The sequence below is a fragment of the Geospiza fortis genome, unplaced genomic scaffold (assembly GCF_000277835.1).
Source record: "Geospiza fortis unplaced genomic scaffold, GeoFor_1.0 scaffold192, whole genome shotgun sequence".
Classification (NCBI taxonomy): Eukaryota; Metazoa; Chordata; class Aves; order Passeriformes; family Thraupidae; genus Geospiza; species Geospiza fortis.
Genome location: NW_005054315.1, coordinates 6,072,673 through 6,095,154, shown reverse-complemented (window position 1 = coordinate 6,095,154; position 22,482 = coordinate 6,072,673). Strand labels below are relative to the sequence as shown.

The 22,482-nt window shown below is 36.6% G+C and overlaps 1 protein-coding gene across 1 annotated transcript in view; it reads left to right on the top strand.

The window, feature by feature from the left end:
* Nucleotides 1-423: 423 nt before the first annotated feature.
* Nucleotides 424-22,482, top strand: part of MRPS9 (mitochondrial ribosomal protein S9) — a 33,314-nt gene continuing 11,255 nt past the window's right edge. Inside the window, exons 1-5 of the mRNA XM_031056144.1 lie at nt 424-489; nt 6,732-6,911; nt 15,344-15,406; nt 15,496-15,526; nt 17,764-17,843. Of these exons, the coding sequence (XP_030912004.1) occupies nt 424-489; nt 6,732-6,911; nt 15,344-15,406; nt 15,496-15,526; nt 17,764-17,843 (420 nt within the window). The remainder of the gene's footprint in view (nt 490-6,731; nt 6,912-15,343; nt 15,407-15,495; nt 15,527-17,763; nt 17,844-22,482) is intronic.

Below are 22,482 nucleotides of genomic sequence, written 5' to 3'. Positions count from 1 at the left end.
GGGAATGGCCCCACGGGGCGACGCTGCCTGGGAGGCCCCGGTGTGCTCCTGCCCCTGCTCCTGGGCCGGCGCGGCTGAGGCAGCCCTGCGTGGGGAGTGTCGAGGGCTGGCGCCGCGTTCAGGTTGTCTGTTCCGTGAGCTGTGTTTGCTTCCCTTGGTGTGGAGCAGAAGAAGCTTGGTTAAGCCTAGAATTGACAGAGCCGTATATAGAGCAAAGCCAGCGCAAAAGATGGCAGGTTTTAGATTGATAATTTTGAATAATAAGCTAAAACACAAGAAGTTCCACCTCAACATGAAGAACTTCTTAACACTGATGTTGGCAGGGACTGGAGTCTCCCTCCCCGGGACCTTCCAAAGCCACCTGGAAGCATTCCTGTGCTACTTGCTCCAGGTGACCTTGCCTTGGCACGGGGGTTGGACCGGATGATCCCAGAGGTCTGTTCCAACCCTGACAATGCTGTGATTCTGTCAATGGTGTTCGGTCATCAGGTGAGTAGATCATGAGGCACAGAATCACAGAAAGATTAGTGTTGGAAAGGATCTTACAGACCACCTAGTCCCAACCCCCTTCCATGGGCAGGGGCATGTCCCACTAGAGCAGGTTGCACAGGACCAGTCTCTGAATACCTGCAGTGGAGAGGGAAATGTGCTCCACAAGTAAGGTAACTTATGATTAAACAGAATCGTTTTGTTTTGTGGGGTAGGGGTGTTCAGCTGATTGCCATTTAATTAAAAAGCTTAGCTGCTGTCAGTATTGTTTGTTCAGTGGTATTTGATACACCTGTATATATGTTTAATTAGTGAGCAGCAAGTGGATAAAAAGGCCTGCTGGTAATGCTTTCAAGTTACAAAGTAATTTAGGATAATATGGGCTGAAGAACTGTTGGTGACTGAACTAAACCAAGCCATGGGGTAACAGAAGAAGCAGTAAGAAAATGACATGTAATACCTGAAGGAGCAATTTGAGCTATTTATATTGGTTACATCTAGATTAACTTGACTCATTAGGGATAAAGGCCTGGTGCCCATGTGGGTAGTTCTTTATGCAGCCGTCAGGAATACGTGCTCTTATTAAGGTGTGCAAAGAATGACAAAGAATAAAGCTGAAAATATTCTAATACTTGATTTCATTCTCAGTTGGAATAGTTCATGTTGCTTTGGTTGCCTTGTGTAGAAAGTATGATTATGACAGTAACTTGGTTTTCCTGGCGAGGCACATGCTTAAGTTTTAAGATTGGTATTGTAAATGAGAGAATGTTCTCAAAGGAGGAGTCACAGAGGAAGGCCAGACTGGAAGGAGCCTTGAGGGATCATTTATCTATTCCTCTCGCCCCCAGAGAGGGGATCAGTACCTAAGCCTGTGGCTATACACAAATTGTCTAGCTGTCTGTGAACCAAAGGATATGAGGAGAACTAATGGGAGACAGGGCCCAGAAACCTTAGAGACTCTTCTGTCCATTAGGTGTAGTTAACCTGGGGAACTGTTTGGTGAGAATGTTCAGGATGGTAAGTGTTTATGTGAATGCAGAAAGCAACTTGAGAAACTTGGAAGAACATTTCACTGAGCACCATTAAAAAAGAAGATAGTGGCATGTATGAACTACAGATTACTGGAAACCAGGCAAGTGCCCTGGGAAAATTATCACTACCTGTTTGTCCTGTCCTTGTGCTTCTCATACAGGCTGTGTTTGACAACAGGGTAGAAGTTGTTGTATCCATGTTCTGACCTGCTATAACAATTTCTTATGTTAAACACTTACCTGTCCTGACTGTTTGGATTTTTTTTATGATGCTTGTCCTAAAAATACCTTGCAGTTGTTTAGTTCGTTACTTCTTGTCTGTCTTAGTGGGAGAAAATGTTTGATTTCTTAACTTTAAAGTTTCTTGCATTGAGAGGCAAAATGGAAGAGGAACTTTGTAATTTCAGTTGCCTTAGCACTGACTGAGCAACAGGTGTAGTTTCCTATTCTTCCAATAAGCAAATGGCAGAGATGTAGTGCTATTTACAAAGAAAAGAGAGTCTAGCTTAGTTACTATCTATCATTCACTCTGATGTGATTGAATAGCTATTCTCAGCAGAAGAGTTCAGAGTTCCTGTTTAATTTGATTGGGTTGAGTACTTTATCTAAATCACTGTGGATGCTAAATGTACCGATATCAGACAGAGATTATGGTACTTTGGTGACAGACTTTCAGAACTACAACCTTTGCAGTTGTTAGCTAAGATACAGCTGGAAAGCCTCTTAGTACCTGAAAATTTGAGCCTAAAAACAACCAGATCTGAATTCTGTTCCCTGTTATACACATCTGACTTTTGCCATGCATTGATGCATTTAGAGCTATTTTTTACTTCCCCACTGTACAGCAAAACTTAATATGTAGATTTGGTTAAACATGCACAGAAAGCTTTCTGAGCAGATGAGATGCAGTTCTGTGGTTACCTGCCAAGGGACTTAATTTTGAAAAAAAAGCTTCTTCTGATAAAATACTTTGTGAAATCAGGTATTAAAAAAACCATCAAATCACTTACGCATATTTGCTGACATCTTGTGATGCTTTCCAGTGTATTTTGCAAAATGCTTCTGAGACATCAGTCTGATACTTGTTCACATAATTAGTTTGTAGGCCAACTAAAATCTAAGATTATACCAATGTTGTTTTAAATAAATCAATTAAAACACATTTTTGCGAAACAGCGCTCTAGAAATCCAAAACTCACTTATTGAGGAAAAAGCAATTATTTAGAAATTGGCATGGCTCTAAGCATTTATATTCTGTATAATTGCTATGTAAAGAGTGTTTTTTTCTTGTGCAACAAGCTAACAGAGGACTGTCTTGCGTGTCTACTGGCTTTCAGTAGCAGCAGCTGTGCCTGTAGCTGGAGTACTGGGCACTGGGCAGCTTTAGTCCTGCATACTGATTATGCAGGTTATACAGCTCCAGTTCCACATCTCTTAGTGGAGTCCTACCCCAGAGATAACTTGTTACAAATTTGTTTGTGCACTGCATGGTTTTTGAAAAGGAGGTGGTTGAAGTGTGCAGTTTAGAGCATGGAAGAATCATGGAAATGGTGCAACAGTATATGTGCCATGTCTTTTGGTGTAATCTTCTGTCTCTGTAACTGTGTCTTGTTGTAAAACAAAGAACTTTTGGACTTGAATTTAAATCTCCTGACTCCAGTCCACCTTTCCTCCCATTCCACAAGTACGGGAAACTTGACTTCTCTGTTGGTTTGGTTTATATCTGTGTAACTCCAGTGAAGCAAAATGAACAGGATGAGTAAACAGACAGTCCTAGTTACTTCTCTTCTTGGAAGAAAATAGGCCAGAGAAGTTGCAGTTGTCTGAAAATGCTAATTTTTTTTCTAAGGCAAATTTAACATAAGCTGATTTTCTATAAGTTTATGGTCTCCTGTAAAATCAGGATTTGCCAAACAGTTTTAATTCTAGGTTGCTCAGAAAGGAGTTGGGAAGGAAGGGTTAATCACAGTGAATTGTGTCCAGGAGTAAAGGCTTTCCCTTCTCCCATGTTCTGGTGGAAGAGCATATTATTTCATGACCATTGTTAATAAGCATTAATATTATTTTAAAATGGTGAGGCTGCTGTCTTCAGTAATGCTTTATGAAATGTGTGAGAAGTGAATGCAAACCTCTGTGGTTTCCTCTACAGAGTAGAGGAGCATGCTTTCTTGTTTGACTGAAATGCCAGAAGCATTTAGCTGTGCTTTGCAGTTTCCGCCTGTGCCACCCATGAAATAGTGCTCTTATCCCAGAAGAGATACCCAATACAATAGATATTAATTTACATAAGAGGCTGTTTTCTAATTATGAACAGTTTGTGTGTCCAGGGACTTTTGATTAGTGACAAATTGAAACTAGGGAAGAATATGAATAGCTTGAGGGAAGAATGACAAAAATGAGAAAATTACAATAGAAATTGACAGGAATAAGATGAAAGCAATCTTTTTTTAAAGTATTCTGTTTAAAGCATACCAGAGAGAAAGCTATTTTGGGCCAAGTAATAAGGAATCATATGTTCATTAACAAGAATTACAACTAATTAGTTACTATTAAGACAAGTTAGAAGATGAATTGAATTCTTTCCTGAGGAGTGACTAGGAGAGAAGAATAGGGAATATGTGGAGAAACCTTTTCTTTCCTCAATGCTTTATAAGGAAATCACCAGAGCCTTGCCTGTGGAAAATGTGAATATTCAAAATTTTGATTATTTTTCTTCTCATTCTGTCATTATTTCATTATTCATTCATTCTTTTCATTATGTCAATGCTTCCTCACAGGAAACATGAGTATTAAAGAGAAAAGGAAAAGGAAGAGACAAACCAAGATTAGTCTACATGCAATATATATAAGCTGTGGAGAAAATGAAGCAGCAACAGGCTCTTCAGCACCAAACTCTACCTTAGACCTATTTTAAAATCTTTTCTAGCAGAGGTGTATGTTACTTTCCTGAGTTTCATACCCTGAGGGACAAATCTTTGTCAGGTGAAAGCATAGAGGTAGGGTCAGTCCTTTCTGACTTGTGTGATCTTATTCGAAGATTACTTTACCTTCTATATCAAACCTGATTGAATTCATGGGCCCTATCTTGCAGCCCAGGCATGGGCTATACACAGGTTTAAGGCAGCATGTTGTAGTCTATATTTCAAATTGAAATTTCAAGGTGAGTTGTTACGTTTTGTATATGGAACACTGACACAGGCATGGATGGGTAAATTGTCATGAACAGCTTTACATATGTGCAGCAAATTAGATGAGTTGGATCAGGCCATCCTGGACTGCCAGATGTCCAAAATATCAACTGGGCACTCTGAAAGTAGAAAGAAAAGCTGTGTTTCATTTCCTGTTAATGTAGGACTTGACCATGTCATGGAGAACACCAAAAGCTTGTTGTCACAGGAGAAGTTCTTGTAAGCTAACTGATGTTGCTAGCAGAAGGTACAAATTTGATCTGCTTTTCTGTTTGCCTTGCAAATACATTTATGTAATCTTGTTTTGATGAGACATGCGGTTGTATTGTGGTTATAACTGGGTTTTGAGATTACTGTTGAATTTGTGATAGTTACAGGAGGGTAGCAAGTGTTTTATTTTATTTATATTAGCTGAGCTCAGAAGGGTGAAATCCATCAAAATTCTCAGCATGTCTAAATTGTGCTCTGAAGAAGACAATTCTCATGACTTAGAGAACATAGAATAATTTTGAATACTATCTTTGTTCTGTTCCTCGTAATCAGAACCCTAACTACTTCACATTGCTGCATGTGTTTGGTTTTGAGTGTTTTGCTAAAGGTAGACTGAGGCTGCAGCTCCCAGAGCATCAGGGCAATTTAATAATTTGCTGAAGGAAATGAAGGTAAAGAAAGGACTCCCCCTCTACTTTCTTTCTTCCAGTACAGTGTTTCAGCCGCCTCCTTGTTGCAGCTTTGGCAATTCTCTGAAGAGTGAGTTCTGAGCTGCTCAGACTTAACCAGCTCGGCTGAGAATTGCCTGCTTGTTAGGATGAAGCAGAAGTTAGTGTTCTGCCCCATGTAGGCAGCTGAGCTGGCTTGCAGAGGAGTCCTGGCCCAGAGCTGGCACAGGGAGAGTAAAGGGAGTGGAGCAAAGAATGTTGGCAGGGCTGAACTGTGCCATGGGTGCTCTCTGCCTTGTGAGGCTGCACTGTCTCCTCACAAAGCCTAGCCATGGCACGTTGAAGGGGTGGGGGTGAAGTCTTTCAGGGTACTGTGTGATGAACAAAACTTGGCATTTTTCTGAATCAGAAGTGATTCTTCTTCTGTCTTTGCTTTTCTGTCTCACATTGCTTTCTTTCTTGTGATTCCCTCCCTCCTCCCACTCACAGAAGACCACACAAATAATCAGTTCTCATTCAGTTTGTGGAATAGTTAAGCTGCAGAGAACTTTAATACTAATGTTGAAGAGCCAAAATAGTGCATAATATTGACTCTAGGCCAGAATTGAGACATTTCAGCTCTGTCAGTGAAGCTCCAGTTTGTCTGGCAGAGAGCATGAGTGAAATTAGTCATTTAAACAGCTGATTGTCTTGATAGAAGTGAGACCGAACCTGTGTGCTTGAGAAGGTAACTGCCCTTTGGGTTATGACTTGAGCTGGTACAGTGCTCAGTAGTATTGGCTGCTGGACTGCCCTCCTAGTTTTCTAATAGGTCTACTTGAGACAGTGAAGTAGCTTAAGCACCATTCTGGTGCCACAAAAAGGAAGGAACACGCCTTGGCTTTTCCAGAGCTTTTATCAGTATTTGATCAGTGGCTTCTGAAAAGCCACTAGGCAGCTGCCCCACATATTCTTATCATACTTTGTTGTGGGCTGCCTTTAGGTGAAGGCAAAACCTGATTATTTGCTGATGGTTTTTGTTTTCTTTTGTGATGGCATCTGTGATCAGTGCTGTTCTTTGCTTTTGCTGGATGTTCCTGACTTAGGATATACTATGTTTCTTTCCATCAAAAAAATCTTCTAAATTAATTGTAATGTGTGAAAATTTGAAGGTTTTAGAATGTGTTTATCTGTTCATGGATGTTAAACCATTGGAAGAAAATGGTTTAATGAGTAATAATGCTTTTCCTAACTTGTTCCTGTGGTGTGTTGAATCTTGTAATAGATATGAATAACTTGCTATAGTATTCATGCATTAATTTTATTTAGTGCTCATTATGCCAGAAATGTAAAATAAATCTCTCACTTTTTTTTATTTCTGTTAGACATTAAGGCTGATCTGTACCACTACAGCAGTGCAGAAGAGAAATGTAGGAGCCTCAGGACCTGAAAAGTACACGGAGGCATTTATTAAAAAACAGATTGAAGAGTTCAACCTAGGAAAGAGACATTTAGCCAACATGATGGGAGAAGATCCAGAAACTTTTACCCAAGAGGATATTGATGTAAGTACAGTTGCTCTGTTGGAGAAGTAATTTACTGTAGAGTTTCAGATATTGAAGGCACTTTACTTCAGCATGAGCCCCTCAGCTCTCTGTGAATTTTAATCAAACTGTCAGAATAAGCAGGAACGCTGCTATACATTGCAAACGTTGCAACTGTGACTGTGAATACACATTCTACTTCTGCTACCATGTGAGGTCACACATCCCTGTATAGAGCTGTATACTATATCTTGTTAAAGCACAGTGGGTTCTTTTGAAAAGTGCTAATGGGTAATCCCCTTGATCTCAGGTTATAAGAGGCACTGTAAAGGTTTATGTAGCATTTCAAAACGTTTACTCTCAATTTGGCCTGCTGTGTATATTTAGGGTTTTCTTGCATGATACAGTGGTTGTTGGTAACGTATATTAAATTTTATAGGATATTTTATAACCAGTGCACTGGTTTAGCTTGAGGATTTTAATGTAGATGTGAATTTAAGCTCGTATCAGTATCTACAAACATACTGTTTTATTGTCATTCCCTCTCATGAGTGGCAGATGGGTGGCCTCCTCTTTCTGTCATTTAGGCTCATGTAGAGATAAGCTCCCTTTCACTCAGAAAAATGTTTTGTTGCATGGATGTTTCTTTTTTTTTCTTTTGTCTTTTTTTTTATGTCTCACCTGGCCTTCACTTCTGTCATATCTGTCTTATTTTATCATACATCAGAGGTAGGAAGGAGAAATGTCATTTAGTGACATTCACTCTTAGGTGAAGCTGCGTGAAGTCTCATGGCAGAAGTTTTCTTTGCACAGCAGCCACTCTGCTGCTGTAGCCAAGGCAGCCCAGTGGGCCAGCAGGGCCCTTAGGATAGAGATAGGGATGTGCAAAGCAAGAGGCGTCCATGGTTTAGTTTTTTCAGGGAGAGGAGATTTGTTTGTTGCCTCCCTCAGTGACAAAATTCTGTCTGCTTGGCTGTGTCCATTTGAAAGGTCTTGGCGGTGTGCTTATGCCAAGAAATAATCTGTAGGTTGTGATACAAGCTCGTTTCAAACATGTTTGACAGGCTTCAAAACTAAGTTCTAAAAATAGGCAGCAAGGTACAGCGATCCAGAGTAATGGCCTGTTGAGAAAAAGACTGAAATGAGACTTGAGTTTTACCAGGTATCAGAAAATCCATAAAGACAGCTTGAGTTCAGGTCACAAATCCACAGGAAATCAAGCTTTGTGAGTGCAAAGCTATGCACTGATACTGTCTGTGTAGAGACATAGGAATTTCTCTGCCCTTCTACAAACAAGTGCCAGTGCAGAGACCCTGCCAGTCTAGGTGTAAGTGGGTAAGGTCAACAGTAAAAGTATTCATTGAGGTCAGCAGTAATACCAGTCTGTTTCTTTACATTGGCTATTTTATTTCTCTGCAAACTGTAAAATTTCCTTTCCATGTATTTTTCAGGTGTTTTTTTTTTTACCTTTAATGGCGTTTATTTTTTTAGTTACTTTCTTGTAGACTAAACATGCACCAATCTACCATGTCAGAATAGCTCCCATGTTAATACAGTACAATGATGATGCTGATAGGTCAGTTTGCCTGAAAGGTTAATGGTAGGAGAATGCATTAATCTGTAGTCTGGCTTCCTTCCTTCCTTGACAGGGTCTAGGGGAAAGGCTTCTAGAAAACAAGAAATGCAAAATTACTGTATCTATGTAGTGGTTTCTTCTTTATAAAGCCACAGTGCTATGATCATTTGCGCAACATTAACTAAGCTCCACCATTAGTAGAAACAGATTCATTCTGGAAATTAGCTTTTACAAATGCAGTGTAGGTGACAAGTATGAGACTGCTTTGCAGACTGCTTCTGAAATGATGGAGAAGTGGGGCCAAAAGAGTAGTTTTGTTTGGTGATACCAAGTATCTGTGGTTTGATTTCTTCATATTCCATCAGGTGTTGGGAAGTAATTAGAGTGTGTAATAGTGTCTGCTATGCATAATTAAATTTCTGTTATAAAAATATAAAAGCTCCTTAAGCACTGGCAGGAGAATTACCAAGCTTTACATTTTGAACAGCAGTAATTCTTTCTGATGAGTACTTATATACCTCCATGTCTTCTGCTGTTAATCAGTCTTTGCAGTGTATTTCAAAAGTAGACATCCTAGGATTCTGTCCTTCACTGGAATTTTAGGTAGAGTTTAATAAAAGCTAAACCTTGTGAAGTTTTAAAAAAGGAAAATAAGTTGACTTACTTGCTAATCCTTGGATGTTGTGGAAGCAGAATTGCCTCTTACTGATACTTTTATTTAGGAATGAAAAGTTAAGCTGTGCATTACAACAGTATTTCTGGAGGAGAAAAAAAATCCAGCAAATTGATATATAACTCTGCACAAGTCTACCAATTGCTTTTTAATTGGTATTATAGACCTCACTCTGAAGCTAGGATGTTTTATTCTCCTATGTGTGAATATGTGCTATGAAGTTTTTCTAATTGATTCGCTTTGCCCATTCCATTTGATGTATCATTTTTCACAATATTTCATAATTTGTGCTCATTTCTAATGAACAGAGTCGTTAGGACAGGCATGTCTAAGTACAACTGACAGCTAACATTAGGTGCCAGATGCAGTTTATAAAGCTATGTAGAACTGCAGAGAACAGTTTAAATAAATTAGCACCTGTACATTAGTCTCACTTGCTGGTAATTTATAAGCGAATCAGTAGAGATGACATTTAGGTAAGTCATTGATCAAGTTAACAGCTGCATACCCACTGCCCAGCTGGGATACCTAATTAATAGAGATTGCAGTCCTGACCTAGTGCTTTTCCCCGTTTGAATCTGTAATCCTTTTATTTTGTGATTTAACTTCTAACTTACAGTTGTAGTAAACAGCCCACAGCCGTTTTCCACTGTCAGTTCTGTGATATTCCACTTTAAAGCCCAGGAATCTAAGTAAGATTAATATAAGAAGAGTGTCTTAAGCTTCATGACCTATTTATATGCCAGTATTTTTATTATTCATTTTTATGCAGTCACTAAATGCTCTCTCAGATACCAGCTCATCATAAAGGAATACTCTTTCCATGTAAGAGTTAGTAAAACTCAAAAGCTAAAGATCTGCATTCATTTTGCTTGTTTTCTGTCTTATGACCTAATAGATTGTTGTCAAGCAGATGGAATAATTTGAACATAAAATATATGTTTTCCTCTACTAGCATTTAAATTGTTGGGAAAATACCAGTAAGATAGTTAACTGTGAAAATGTTAAATGTTGAAAGACTTAATTCCTCAACAGGTTTCTTTTAAAAAAATAAGGCTTCTTTCATGAAAAAATGCTTGTATCCAGTTGCTTTTAAAGGTGACTTGGCACGTCTCATTTCTAAATAATGTTCAAATTTTAGCAACACGGAGTATTAGAAATGAGTGAATATTGGCAAATGTGAAATGTCAGAAATGTTATTCAGAACAAAATGTGTTTCTGAACTGCCTGTTGTCTGCAAGAAGGGTGTCTTGTCCAGCATTGTCCTTAAAATAAATAATGGATTTTGGATTTATTTAAGTAGTTGAAGCTAGAATGCTTTTTTCAAGTATTTTTAATTTTTTTCCCAGTGGAAGCAAACTCTGCATCAGTATTTTTTTACTTCTGCATAAATCTGAGCTGATGACTGCTGTATTTTTTTTTTTACTCCTTCTAATACTGTTCCATATTTTGAAAAAATGAAATGAAGATAGAAATAAAGGCTGTTTCAACAGATTTTTTGGGTTTTTTTTTTCTCTGCAAGCTCATGACAAGATATTAATTTTCATTTTGAAAGTGATTACATAGTATAAAAATAATGTAATATTAAAAATGTGGGGTTTTTAATATAATGACTGTGGATTGTTTTGCTTGTTTTGGTTTTTTTCCAAGTGATAGAGTTAAAATGGTATGTCACCTTGGATTTGAAACTTCTTTCTGTACAAGCTAGAATTTAGCTGTAGGTGAACTGTGATGGGGGTGTTTCAATAAAATTTAGTAGTTAGTTGTTAGAGGAGGGGTTTGTTTTGCAATATAAACTTTGTTGTGTCACTTTTTATTTGGGGCGGGGGGGCATTGTGGTTTGTTTTGTTCTTAACCTTTCTGTCCTGTTAAATAAAAAAGACATATATTTCTGAGTTAACATTTTGTGTCCCATTTTTGTTTCATTCATTCCTGGGTTTACCCCTGATATTCTGGATTTTGGATGCTGAAAACTGTTAAAGAATACTGCTAGTGTGGTTAGAAGGAAAACAGCTGTTCCAGAAAACATCTCGGTCTAAGAGGTGATGAAGTACAGTGACTAAATGATGTGATTCAAGAGGCACAGTTTAAGAAGGGAAGTGGCTCTCTTATGATCAAGTTGAGGAGTAGAAGCTGAAACAGCTTTTGCTCAGGTGTTTCATTAAAATGTTATGGCATAAAGTGTCACTTCTCACTTCAGTGTTTTGATGATTAAAATTTCGTGTATATTTAAAAAGGAATGAGCTGGATTCTTGAGCCTGCTGCCAAAAAGGGTGCTGCTGCAAAGGAGCCCCAGGGGTAGAGGTGGTGTTTGGTTTTTCAGATTTCTTTTTCTTCTTTCCTTTTCCCTAAAATACCTTTTTTCACTGGATGTTACTTAGATAACTATCTTTGCACATGTTTTGAGCAATGGGAATTAGTGGAATGTTTTGTGTTTGAGCTTCAATAAAAATGGGCAAGATCAATTGAAGAACTGAACTGTTGAAGTCTCCTATCCCAATATGACTCAGTCAACTCTATTTGAATTAAAGTATTGAATTCTTAGTTTCTCAAGACATTGGGAAATAAAAAGCAAAAGAAAATGTAACTCTGACTGACCCAGCTGAATTTGTTTGATTCAGAGTTAGTCTCTGACGTGTGAGAAAATGAGCAAACAACTTCTTGGCTTGTAGGGAGGTGGTAGGAAGGCAATGACGATCAGCAGTCAGGATGTGCAACATCCACAGGGAGGAGGAAAGGTGAGGATGTGGCAGGTACACTGAATTTACATGACATACCCATGCAGGGCTGGACAGATTATTTAATTAATTGGTTTTTATGTTTGAAGGAATGCCAGATTTTTGGGGTTTCTCTGTTTTTGGGCTTTTTTTCTTAATTGGGATGGAAGGTTGTGCTTGTTATTCCAACTGGCTTGAATTCAAACTTAAAGCTGCAAGTGAAAGACATTTTTGTCCTGTGGGCAGTATATTGACTCTTCTGGTCCCTCAACAAATGATGATATAACAGGATTTCTTTTAGTTTGGTACAGGAAATTTACGTTTACCAACTGTACAGTTTAAGAAATGTCAGATGTAAACTACCTTGTTACTAATGTGTTCATTATGATCTGCTGCTTTTAAAGGTGTGACTACTGGGTATTTTCCTCTTCTCTGTGTGGATCACCAGTGAAATTCAAAAACAAAGATTTTCAAATCCTTAAAAACACGACTTTTTTTTTTAGTAACTCATAGCAGAGGCAGACTGTACCCATTCCACCTTTTCAAATAATTTATGTAGTTATTTTTGGAAATACTGTTGTGTTATAAGGTACCAGGATTTTTAATTGTGATTCTGCTGAAAATAATTATGGATGTTTCACTTTTAGAAAGTTGTGGTTTATTTCCAAAGACAATGGCAACAGTGTGATTTATCAAACAGAATGTGAAATAGCAGCCCCAGAACCTGTGGAGTCTAGAATGGGGGGAATATATCTTCTATAGCTGAGATGATGACACTGAGAAAGTAGTTCTTCATATTCAACACAACAGTTTCTTTAATCTGGAGTTCAAGTCCAAATAAGCACTAAAAAAAGGGTATGAGCCAGGACCCTTGAGGTGAAAACCACTTCTGGAATGGGAAACTGCAGTTAAATGTAAAGGTTTCTTGGGAACTTTACTGCTAGCATTTACACCTTGATTATAAAGTCTTAAGAGGGACATTCACCTGCTTTTTCTGTTCAGGAAAATGCAACTAACGTGCAATTAATTCTCTATGGAATTTTGGTTTGAGACCTGGAGATTCATGAAAGGAAACCTATGTTCCATATCTGAAGACATTTTAAAAAGATTTCGGGAAAATAATTTCATGGTTATGTGCTTCAGGTGCAGTTTGGAGGGACTAATTCTGATGTTATTCCTCAGATTGATCCACCATCTTTTTATATTGCTAGTACAGGGCTTTCTAAAAAGATTTTTCTACAAAAATGAAACATTTGCATAGACAAAATCAGCTTCTGTAGATGAAGCTCCCAAGAGGCAGTCTGACTTTCTATGTAGTTGGTAAAGTACAGCCTCAGAACCTAGCTATGTGAAAGTAAGAAGAGAATTCTGAATAAAGCTGAACTGGAATCTGTTGCATTCCAAGATAGTTCATCCTCGATTACTTTTCCATAAAAAGAGAGAAGTCAGGAAGACTATTTATTTCCATTTTGCAACAACAAAAAAATAAGCTTATAAAATGAGCCATTCTTCTTTGGTTGGTTGTTGTGTGAGATATGAGAGTAGATGCTAGGTTTTCTTAATACAGGATGTGTTCATGCTGTAGTGTGAAAGACGTGAGTATACACTTAGCAATAAAATAAACTTTCCAAGAAGTAGAAGGTCTCAGATGGCAGCTACTTTTTTCATTGTAAATGTTAAGTTGTTATGTTTGGCATTTATTAAGGTGTCATAGTTACAGTAACTGTTTTGGCTGAGATTCTGGAAATGCTTGTATAAAGATTATGTCTTAAATACACACACAGTCTCAGGACCCTGTAATAATTTCTATTAATATATTATATAAGGTGTTGGTTTAACATCATTTGGCTCACAGTAGATTTCTCTCTTGTCATCATAATTAATCCCCATTTGTTCATAAATAGGTGTTCACCTACTGTGTGTATGCATAAAATGCCCATTGACTAACAAATGGGAATACAGTAGTCACTAAGAGAAACAAAATTACCATTTTATAAAATCAAGTTAAGCCTTTTGTTTGCTTCAGAATTCTGAAAATTTCTGTTCAGAATGCCAGTAGGGGATTAATGAAAGTAATAGGTTAGGTCTTTTTACACTCCATGCATATTAAATCTGTTGAAGCACTGACAAAGCACTCCAAGTCTATGGAAAAAATTATCAGCAAGTAATAGCCGTAAGGTAGCCTAGCTAACAAAGAGCCATTCTTCTTGAGAGAAGATTTTAACCTCAGATTTTATTGTAATTCTACTTTTCTGTACTGTCTAATAGAAATATAAATGAGACCATTGCCAGAAGGGTTTATTTGGTTGGTCCATTTTACTGTACAAGCACAATATTTCTGTCTGAAGCTCTGCTACCCACTGTCTGAAGTTGGCTACACTTGCCAGACTCCGACATCTGGGAGCTTTTGGTGGCTAGCTTTTTCTGGTTTGTTTTTACAAACAAATTAAAATAAACAGCTCTGACGAATGCATGTTTTTGCATTATTAAATTATGATTTAGTTACATTTAAGATGGAGAGTAAGATGATACTGAGCAGAAATGTATGTCATAAGGCTTAACTTTGTAAGGTGCTTTGCCTTAAATTTTGGCCAGAATGGTTTGGAATATTGGTATACTAACTTCATTTGTTGTAGGCAAATAATGCTCATTTTATATATCACATAAATACTGGTAAAGATTGATTAAGTCAAAATAGTATGTACCTTGTACGTAGTGAAAACAGTTAACAATGAGTGTGATGAATGTCATATATTTTTCTAAAGTGTTTTATCAAACCTTCAGGTATCTAGTGGAAAAAAAAAAGATGTCACTTGAGTCTTTCTTCTCTGGGCAGTTCAAGTTCAGCAAAGATTTAGCAATTCACAGTTGTTTCCAAATGCAGTGATCAGTGAAATGCTTATTTAGGCTATGTAAAATAGCTATTACTGCCACAACAAACATGGCTTTTTAGACTTGAGGAAACTATGTCTGGAAATTGTAGAAAGTGGGATTCCAAATGTTTAAAATTTGGCTTTTTCCTGTTGCCTTAAGTAAAATTTCTATGCTTGGTCTGTCAGTAGGCACTTTTAGGAAGCACTGATATTTTCAGAAAGATAAATAAATAAGTGTTGTGATTTCCTCTGGAAGTCACAGCAGTTGAAATTTTACTGGAAAATCATTGTGTATAAAGGTGGCCTTTGCACTTGAGTAGTTATGGTAAGTTATGATAAATGCATTCTATAAAAACTAAATTTGGCAGAAGAAAGTTCACTCATTCTAATGCAATGGAGTACAGCCTTCAGAATGAGGTTTTACCTCTGAGGATTCCAGAAGAAATTATCTGCTTTTCTTTTCAGCACATCACATATGCGTCATATTTTCTTACTGATTTGGTTGCCTACTGTACAAAAATTATGCTATTTTTTGCAGAAGAAAATACATTATGTTTTTGATGATGCTTTTGTGGGAAAAAAGTCACATACGAGATCTTTCTTCTTGTTTTCAGAGAGCTATTGCCTATCTCTTTCCTTCTGGCTTATTCGACAAACAAGCCAGACCTCTGATGAAGGTAGGATTTCTTGTTGCATTTCTGAATAACTGTAGCATGTTACTTGGAGTAACTTTTCCCTTTTGCTGATATTTTTCATTTATTTACAGCATCCTACTGAAGTTTTTCCAGAGCAGAGAAGTAAGTGTTCTTAGATATTTATTTTATTATTTCTAAGTATTAGGATTATTGCATATGTAGAATTTCTTATTTTTATGGATTGGCTCTTTTCCCTATGTTCCTAATGACTGTTAAGACATGAGCAGTAAAAGTCTATTCTGATATTCTGTGGTTTAGGATAAAAATTATCAGTCTATTCCAGAGTACCACTGATCTTCTCAGGAATTGCATTAACTGACTAAGATAAATGTTTTTCATTGTTTAAAAATAAGCAATAAATAGAATGATGCATAGAATCTCTTGAAGTCATGGGAAAACCTTTTGTTAAATTCAGTAGCTTTTTGTCAGAGCTGTCTATCACCTCCATAAAATATTCATTAATACTATTTTAAACGAAAAGTTTTCTTTGTAACTTTGTTGCTCTAGAAGATTAGAAACTACAGGTTTGGATTTTTTCAAATAATAGACAGAGTAGAACCACTCCTAATCACTTCTTTGACTTTAAAGTCCTAACTCTGCATATCTGTCCATACTGTCTTTGGTTTTGCTCCTGAAACACCATCTAGAGTCCCAGATGTCAGTGATATGCCAGTATGTTGGTCAGTTCACTAAAATCAATAATTTAATTTTAAATAGAACATTTGAAAGATAAGGTCAAAACCTGTTACCTGTTTTTGACTAGTATTTGGTATGAACTAGTAGCATGGGTGTGAAATTCTACATTCACTGAGCTATCAGGTCCCAGATAAACATTTCTGATTATCATTAAAATCTTAAAATTTTCCTTCCTTTCTCCTGTTGCTGGAATAATTGATACTTGTTTTTGGAGGACTTAATGTCTTTGGAAAGCAGTCTAAATGATCTGAAATTTTGGATTTTCAGCTTTCAAATGGTATCATGCCTTATTTTTCAACGTCCCTGTATTGTGAAGTAAAAAAGTAGAAAGTGAAAGGGTAGGAGAGAGTTAATCATTTAGTAGTTTTAAAATCCAAGGGCTGTTTTATGGAAGAACTAAGCTACTATTCTATATGCTTTCAGGACTAAAGCATTCTTTGAAATGCTAGCAATATCCTGAGGACTGTAAGAACAAATTAGTATAAATGTTTAGTTTTGTATTTAAATCTAAAAATAACACATTCAATAAGTATCTCTTAAGGCAGCTTTGTCTCGTCTATGTATTGCATCTTCAATAACTTCGAAGTACAAAAACTTAAATTTATACTTTGGAAATTTTCCACAACAGTTTTTTCAACAAAATGTGGTTTCACAACTGCATACATGGAAAATCACACTAGTAGTGTATATGGGTAAAGTCCCCTGTATCCTTTCTTTTCTGCTAAGTTTTGTATCTTTACATTCAGCTTCTGAATGTATATATATCTTGGTGTTCCAGTCCAATATATATTGTGCTTATCAGACAGGTTTCTGGAGTCTTATCTTTGCCCTCAGTTTACAGGTAGCTTTAATTAACTTCGCTGAATAAAATGGCTGTGGCTTTCTCTACAGTTCAGTTTGTAAAAAGCTCTCAGTTTTTTATTTTTGTAGTTTTTCATTATTTGAAAGAGATCTTTATGTTATCTCAGTTTGCCTCTTTTTTTCTCCAAAGTCGAAATTTGACTTTAAATAATAGAATGCACTGGATATTCTGAATTAATATGAAACATTTGTTTTCTTGCTGAACTAATTATGTAAACTGTAGGATAGGTCTTTGTATTTAAATATCCCAAATGTAATAACACAAATGAGTTCCAAAATTACCCAAGTTCTGAATATGGTTGTTGCCCACAAGACAAGTGTACACATAGTTAGTTTAGCTTAGATGTATTATGCTGATAAAAAGAGTAAAATCTTTGTTTTAGCCCTGTTTTTTCCAGAGCTGCTAATCTTTCACTTTTCAGTGTAGATTTCAGTTGTCTCTTACTTTGTACTTCTTTTTACACTAAAATGTGTACTTCTATTTGTAATACCACCTATACAATCTTTCAGAGTTGTACACAAGAGATTTCTTTATGTAAAATGTTATTTACAATTATAATGTTAAATATTTTATTATTGTTGCAGAGGGAGATTAGCTTTAAAAAAGATTGTCTGAACTATTAGATTTCCAGGCAGATTGAACACCTGTAAAATGTTTTTGTTCTCTGATATTTAGAAAGACAGTCAGTATTATGACAGAGGTTTATAACTGCAGTTAGATACAAGGGAATTTTTTTTAGGGACTGTATATTGCTTTCTTGTCTAATCTTGCCTTCCATTAGAAATCCAATGGGGAGAAGATGGCCGACCATTTCACTTCCTCTTTTATACTGGCAAGCAGTCATATTATTCATTAATGCATGTAAGTATGTTATCTGTAATAAATAAGGTCAGCTCCCAGTCAAGTGCATGTTATTCTGGAGGTGCCACCCAGGATCTCCTGGGTTTAGTTATGTTTTCACAGAAGGCCATACTATCACATCTGAAGCTACATACAATGTATATTTTTGTGTCACAATATTCATTATTATGAACTTTTTTATGTCACATTTAAGAGAACACACTACATAATAGTTCTTCCTTTAATTTTTGGTTCATTTTACAGTTTTGACTATGGACTGGTTTTGAATACTCTGAACACTTTCCTGTAGGCTCTGTCTAACTGTAGTTGGTAGCAAAAGATTAGTAGTGGAGAATGCACATAGAGCAAAAATGGCTAGTTCTAGCAAAGTTCATTGTAGAATAAAAAATAGTTCTTTTTTTTTTCCTCTGTGAAGGGCAAAGCTATAGGAAATGTTATTTGTGCTGACATTTGGTGTGAAGAAAATTTGCATTTAAACTGCTTAATTGATTTTTCTAAAATGGTTCCATTCATGCAAACTTAAGGCTTTTTCTGATTAATATGGTTCCAGGAGTAAAGGATCTGCATCTTTTACCTTTATGAAAAAAGCTGTATCTAATAGAACATCACTAGACCCTGAGTCTTGACATGGGTTGTGAGCAGACCTTTCATATCTGTGACCCTCAGTAGCACAAGCATTATCTGCATCTTTAGAAGAGTCTGTGAGAAGACATTAATGTTTCTTACATGTACTTATGGAAGACAAAATCATTGATAATGTATAATATAATAATGCAGAAATATTTAATTGAATATTCACATCAGATTTTGTTTCCTCATTAGATAAGTTGTAAGAAGTTAGTTCTATGGTTAGTCAGTTGTCAGAAAAACAAACTTTATGGTTACAAATTCAGTGCACAGCTATACTGAGTATAGTGTTTTTTATTAGAATGATCTGATATTTATTTGAGTTCTGTGTACCCAAAGGACAAAATCCCCTCTTGTCAGGTACATTTATTTCTTTGGGAGAATAAAAAACACCCCCACTTTTTTTTTTTCTTTTTTTCTTTTTTTTGTTGCTGACCTTGGGCAAATGAGCTTCTTGCCCTGGCAGAAATGAAATGAATGATAAATGTAGAGAATGTCTTTGCTGAGTAATGGAGCTGCAGCATAGGCTTTCCACAGAGGTTTTCTCCTGCACAGCCCGAGGCAGCCCGAGGACCCCTGCTGTTCATTTAAATAGGTATGTCAAATCTGCCTCGAAACGCCGCTGGTTTGATCTGTGGTAATATTTGTGAAGGTTCCATATGGACTTGAGCCCCCTGCAGTGCTAAGAAATAATGTACAACGCTTCATGGTGCAGACGCAAATTTTCTCTGAAAAGGGATGCAATGCTGCGTTTTAGCTGTCGGAGAGGATGATGGAGCTGACGCGCTAGGCCTGTCAACTTGTTACACGGATGGGTTGCACACAGCAAGGCTGTGGAAAATCTGTGCCTTTTAACTTTTCTACTTAATCACGGTTGTAGCATTGCCTTTAGACTGTATGCTACATTAATTCTCTTCCTGCCTTCTGCCTTTCATCCCAAGTTTCACGGAAAAAAGTAAAGCATGCAGGTCTTGTAGAGGAGCCTTATCAAACAGCTGTCATCTGACAAGCCATTTGCATTTGTTTTGGCTGAAACAGAGCAACCCAAGGGCAAGATGTTTTGTTGCATTCCATCATAATGAAGAAATTACAAATTTTACAAGGAGCACAAGTTTATTTTTAGCTCTTCCTAGCAGTTAGAGTATGCAAGCTTGCCTTGGAAATCTCTGAAGTATAGTGCGCGTTTTGTTTCTAAGAGCGTGGCAACCACCTTCAAACAAATGGCCTTGACAAATGCATTTTTCATTAGTATAGGATACTTGAGTGTTCTTCAACTGCTTCTGAATATTTTCATTAAATAGGCTTCTTTAAATGTAAATCCATTAAGTGAGATTTAACAGGTTTTTTTTTTCTAAGTTGGCCAAATGAAAGCCAAAATCTGCATGAAATTCCCAACATTGTTTTAACCACTTATTAAACTAATGTGTATTTAACAAAATGTATTCCTAAGTCTCAAAGCTAATTAATTTGTCCAGAAAAGATTTGTATGTTAATACTGCCTAGTATAAGTAATCAATCTGATTTGAAGATGTCTTTTAAATTGCTACGTTAAATCTAATAAACAGGATAAACATATTATTTAGCTTAAACTTGTATGCCATTAATTACATAGGCTCATGTGGAACTTGAATTTTATTACCTGTTAGTTATATAACTGGGCATAGCATTATTGTTTAGTTAGTGCTTATAAAAAGTATAAAATAAGCTATCTTTGTATGTATTATAATTGCCAATATACATGTTTGGCTTTCAATATGAAATGAACTATTATACAAGATACTTGTTACATGTATTATTGTTGTTCTGCTTGTTGAATAAAGTTTAGCTGTAGGGAAAAGGACCATTTATTTTTCTTCTGATACACAAAAAACTGTTTATTGCATGAAACACCATTTTCCAAATATTTGATAGTGCATTTGATCATCATTTCACTTAAAAGTTTTTTGGAATAATACCATTTTTGTAATGTGCAGAACAAGACAAAATGGTATCTTCATACCATTGTGCACAGGAAAATAGTAATTCCATGTAATCATGCTTGTACATTTTTTAGAAATATCAGGGCTTATGGATTGTGGTAAATACTCTAACAATTGAGCATTTTAAGTCTCAAAAATATTCCAAAACTTAAAACCATTCAAAGTGTATGCTGAATTCAAAACACAAGAAACAAAGTGCAAACTGAAGTAAAATGTGGGCTCTACAGCATATCTGAACTATAATGTTGACAAAATTTTTTCCCCCCTAAAAATCTCTTTTAGAGATTCATTTGCTGATTTCTTCCCTATTTTTTAATGCAGAGTAAAATAATTTTTAATTATTTTAAGTGTCCTTGTAGAGATCTTAAATTTGATCTCTATTAGAAATGGAAGCATTTCAGTACATAGTCAATCTTGTAAAATCAGCTATTTTGATTGTGTAATAGCTGAGTTTACAAGACACACAGATGTGTACAGTCATGAATTGGACTATTGAATCCTCAAGTGATTAGTAAAATCTTCACCTGCCAGCTTTGAAAAAGCAAGTGTGTCTTCAGAAGCTTTCTTTAGCCGTTGGGGAGTGAAGATTTGTCAGATAAATTATTGGGCATTACGTGTGATTCCTGATTTTGCAAAGGCTCATCCACATACTTTACTTCACACGTGAGTGGTTCTTTCAGTCTGTTGGCTTTATCTCTATACAGAGATAAGATACATGCATCAATTTTATTTTTTTTTTTAGTACTTCAGACCAAAATTTTATAAGAGTTTCAAGTCCACTTTCATTGCCAGAAATATGTCGGAAATTATATTTAACATTTCTCTTACACTTGGAATTACTTTAAAATGCTACTTTTCAATGTTGCTTGACTTCATCTCCCGAGTAAAGGGTTCTTTGTCTGAATAGACATGATTGCTGTAATTTAACTAGAAGAGTTTAAAGAGATAATTTTAATTCTTAAAAGTGCACATTCTTAAACAGGCTGTGGAGTGTTGGTGTTCTTTGGGATTACCTAGGGAGGGTCTTCAGGAAAATTTTATTGTTGCTACTGTTCTAAACCCTTTTGTCATTGTAACTGACAATTAATTTCTGAGGCTAGAAAGTGGTAGATCATAACCCATATCTTATTTTATTTGCCTGTGTTTATCAGTCATTTCCAAATATGAAAAAAATCCTTAAGTTTTCTTCTGACTTGTGTCATGTTACCTGAAAATACTTGAGTTGCTGTTTAGAAGCAATTCTGACTGTAGTCAGTCTCTTAAGGTCACAGCTGTGATTACTTTCAGGTGTCCTTTTTTAAGGAGCTGTGTTGTAGCTGTGTTGAGCTCCTGTTCATGTATTTTTGCTGACCATACTAATAAATAAATATGTATGCCAGAATGTATTGAAGGAGGCTGGGTGTTTGTGAGGGGCAGACAGGAGGCTGCTTTTGCAGGTAGAGTGGTGACACCCTCTGCCTTTGAAGGCAAGAGGTAAGTCAAGAGTAGCAGTAGGGTGAAAAATCTCCATACACATTCATAAGACATGATCCAGTATGTCAGAATTCTAAGCATCTGCCACCAAAATACCATCTTTGTGCCTGGCTTGACTTCTTCCAAATGCAGACACTCATGGAGCTCATCAGATTCAGTCTCTGACTGTTCCAGCTGAGCTCTCCCCAGGCTGCTAGGGGACAGACACAGCCCTCCTTCCCCTTCTCTTCCCTCACTCCATAGTCCCAAGCAGAAGCTTCCATACTTGTTCTTTACCAATACTCAACTACAGATACCTAAAAATTGTTTGCTGCAGGCACACCTCTTGCTGTCTAACCCAAACTATGTCAGCTTTAATGTATAGGCACTAATTTTTAAAGCCTAATGGTCAGCTCTGAATGGAGTTGTTAAGATTACTAGAGTGATGTGACATAAATCTTGCCCACAGTAGTAATACTGTATCCTGTTTCCTTAGAGGACTATGGTTATATTTGTGAGGTTTGGAAATACTTGAAAATAGGATTTCTTCTCTTTTATGTAATGTTGCCTGTGTTTGAGGA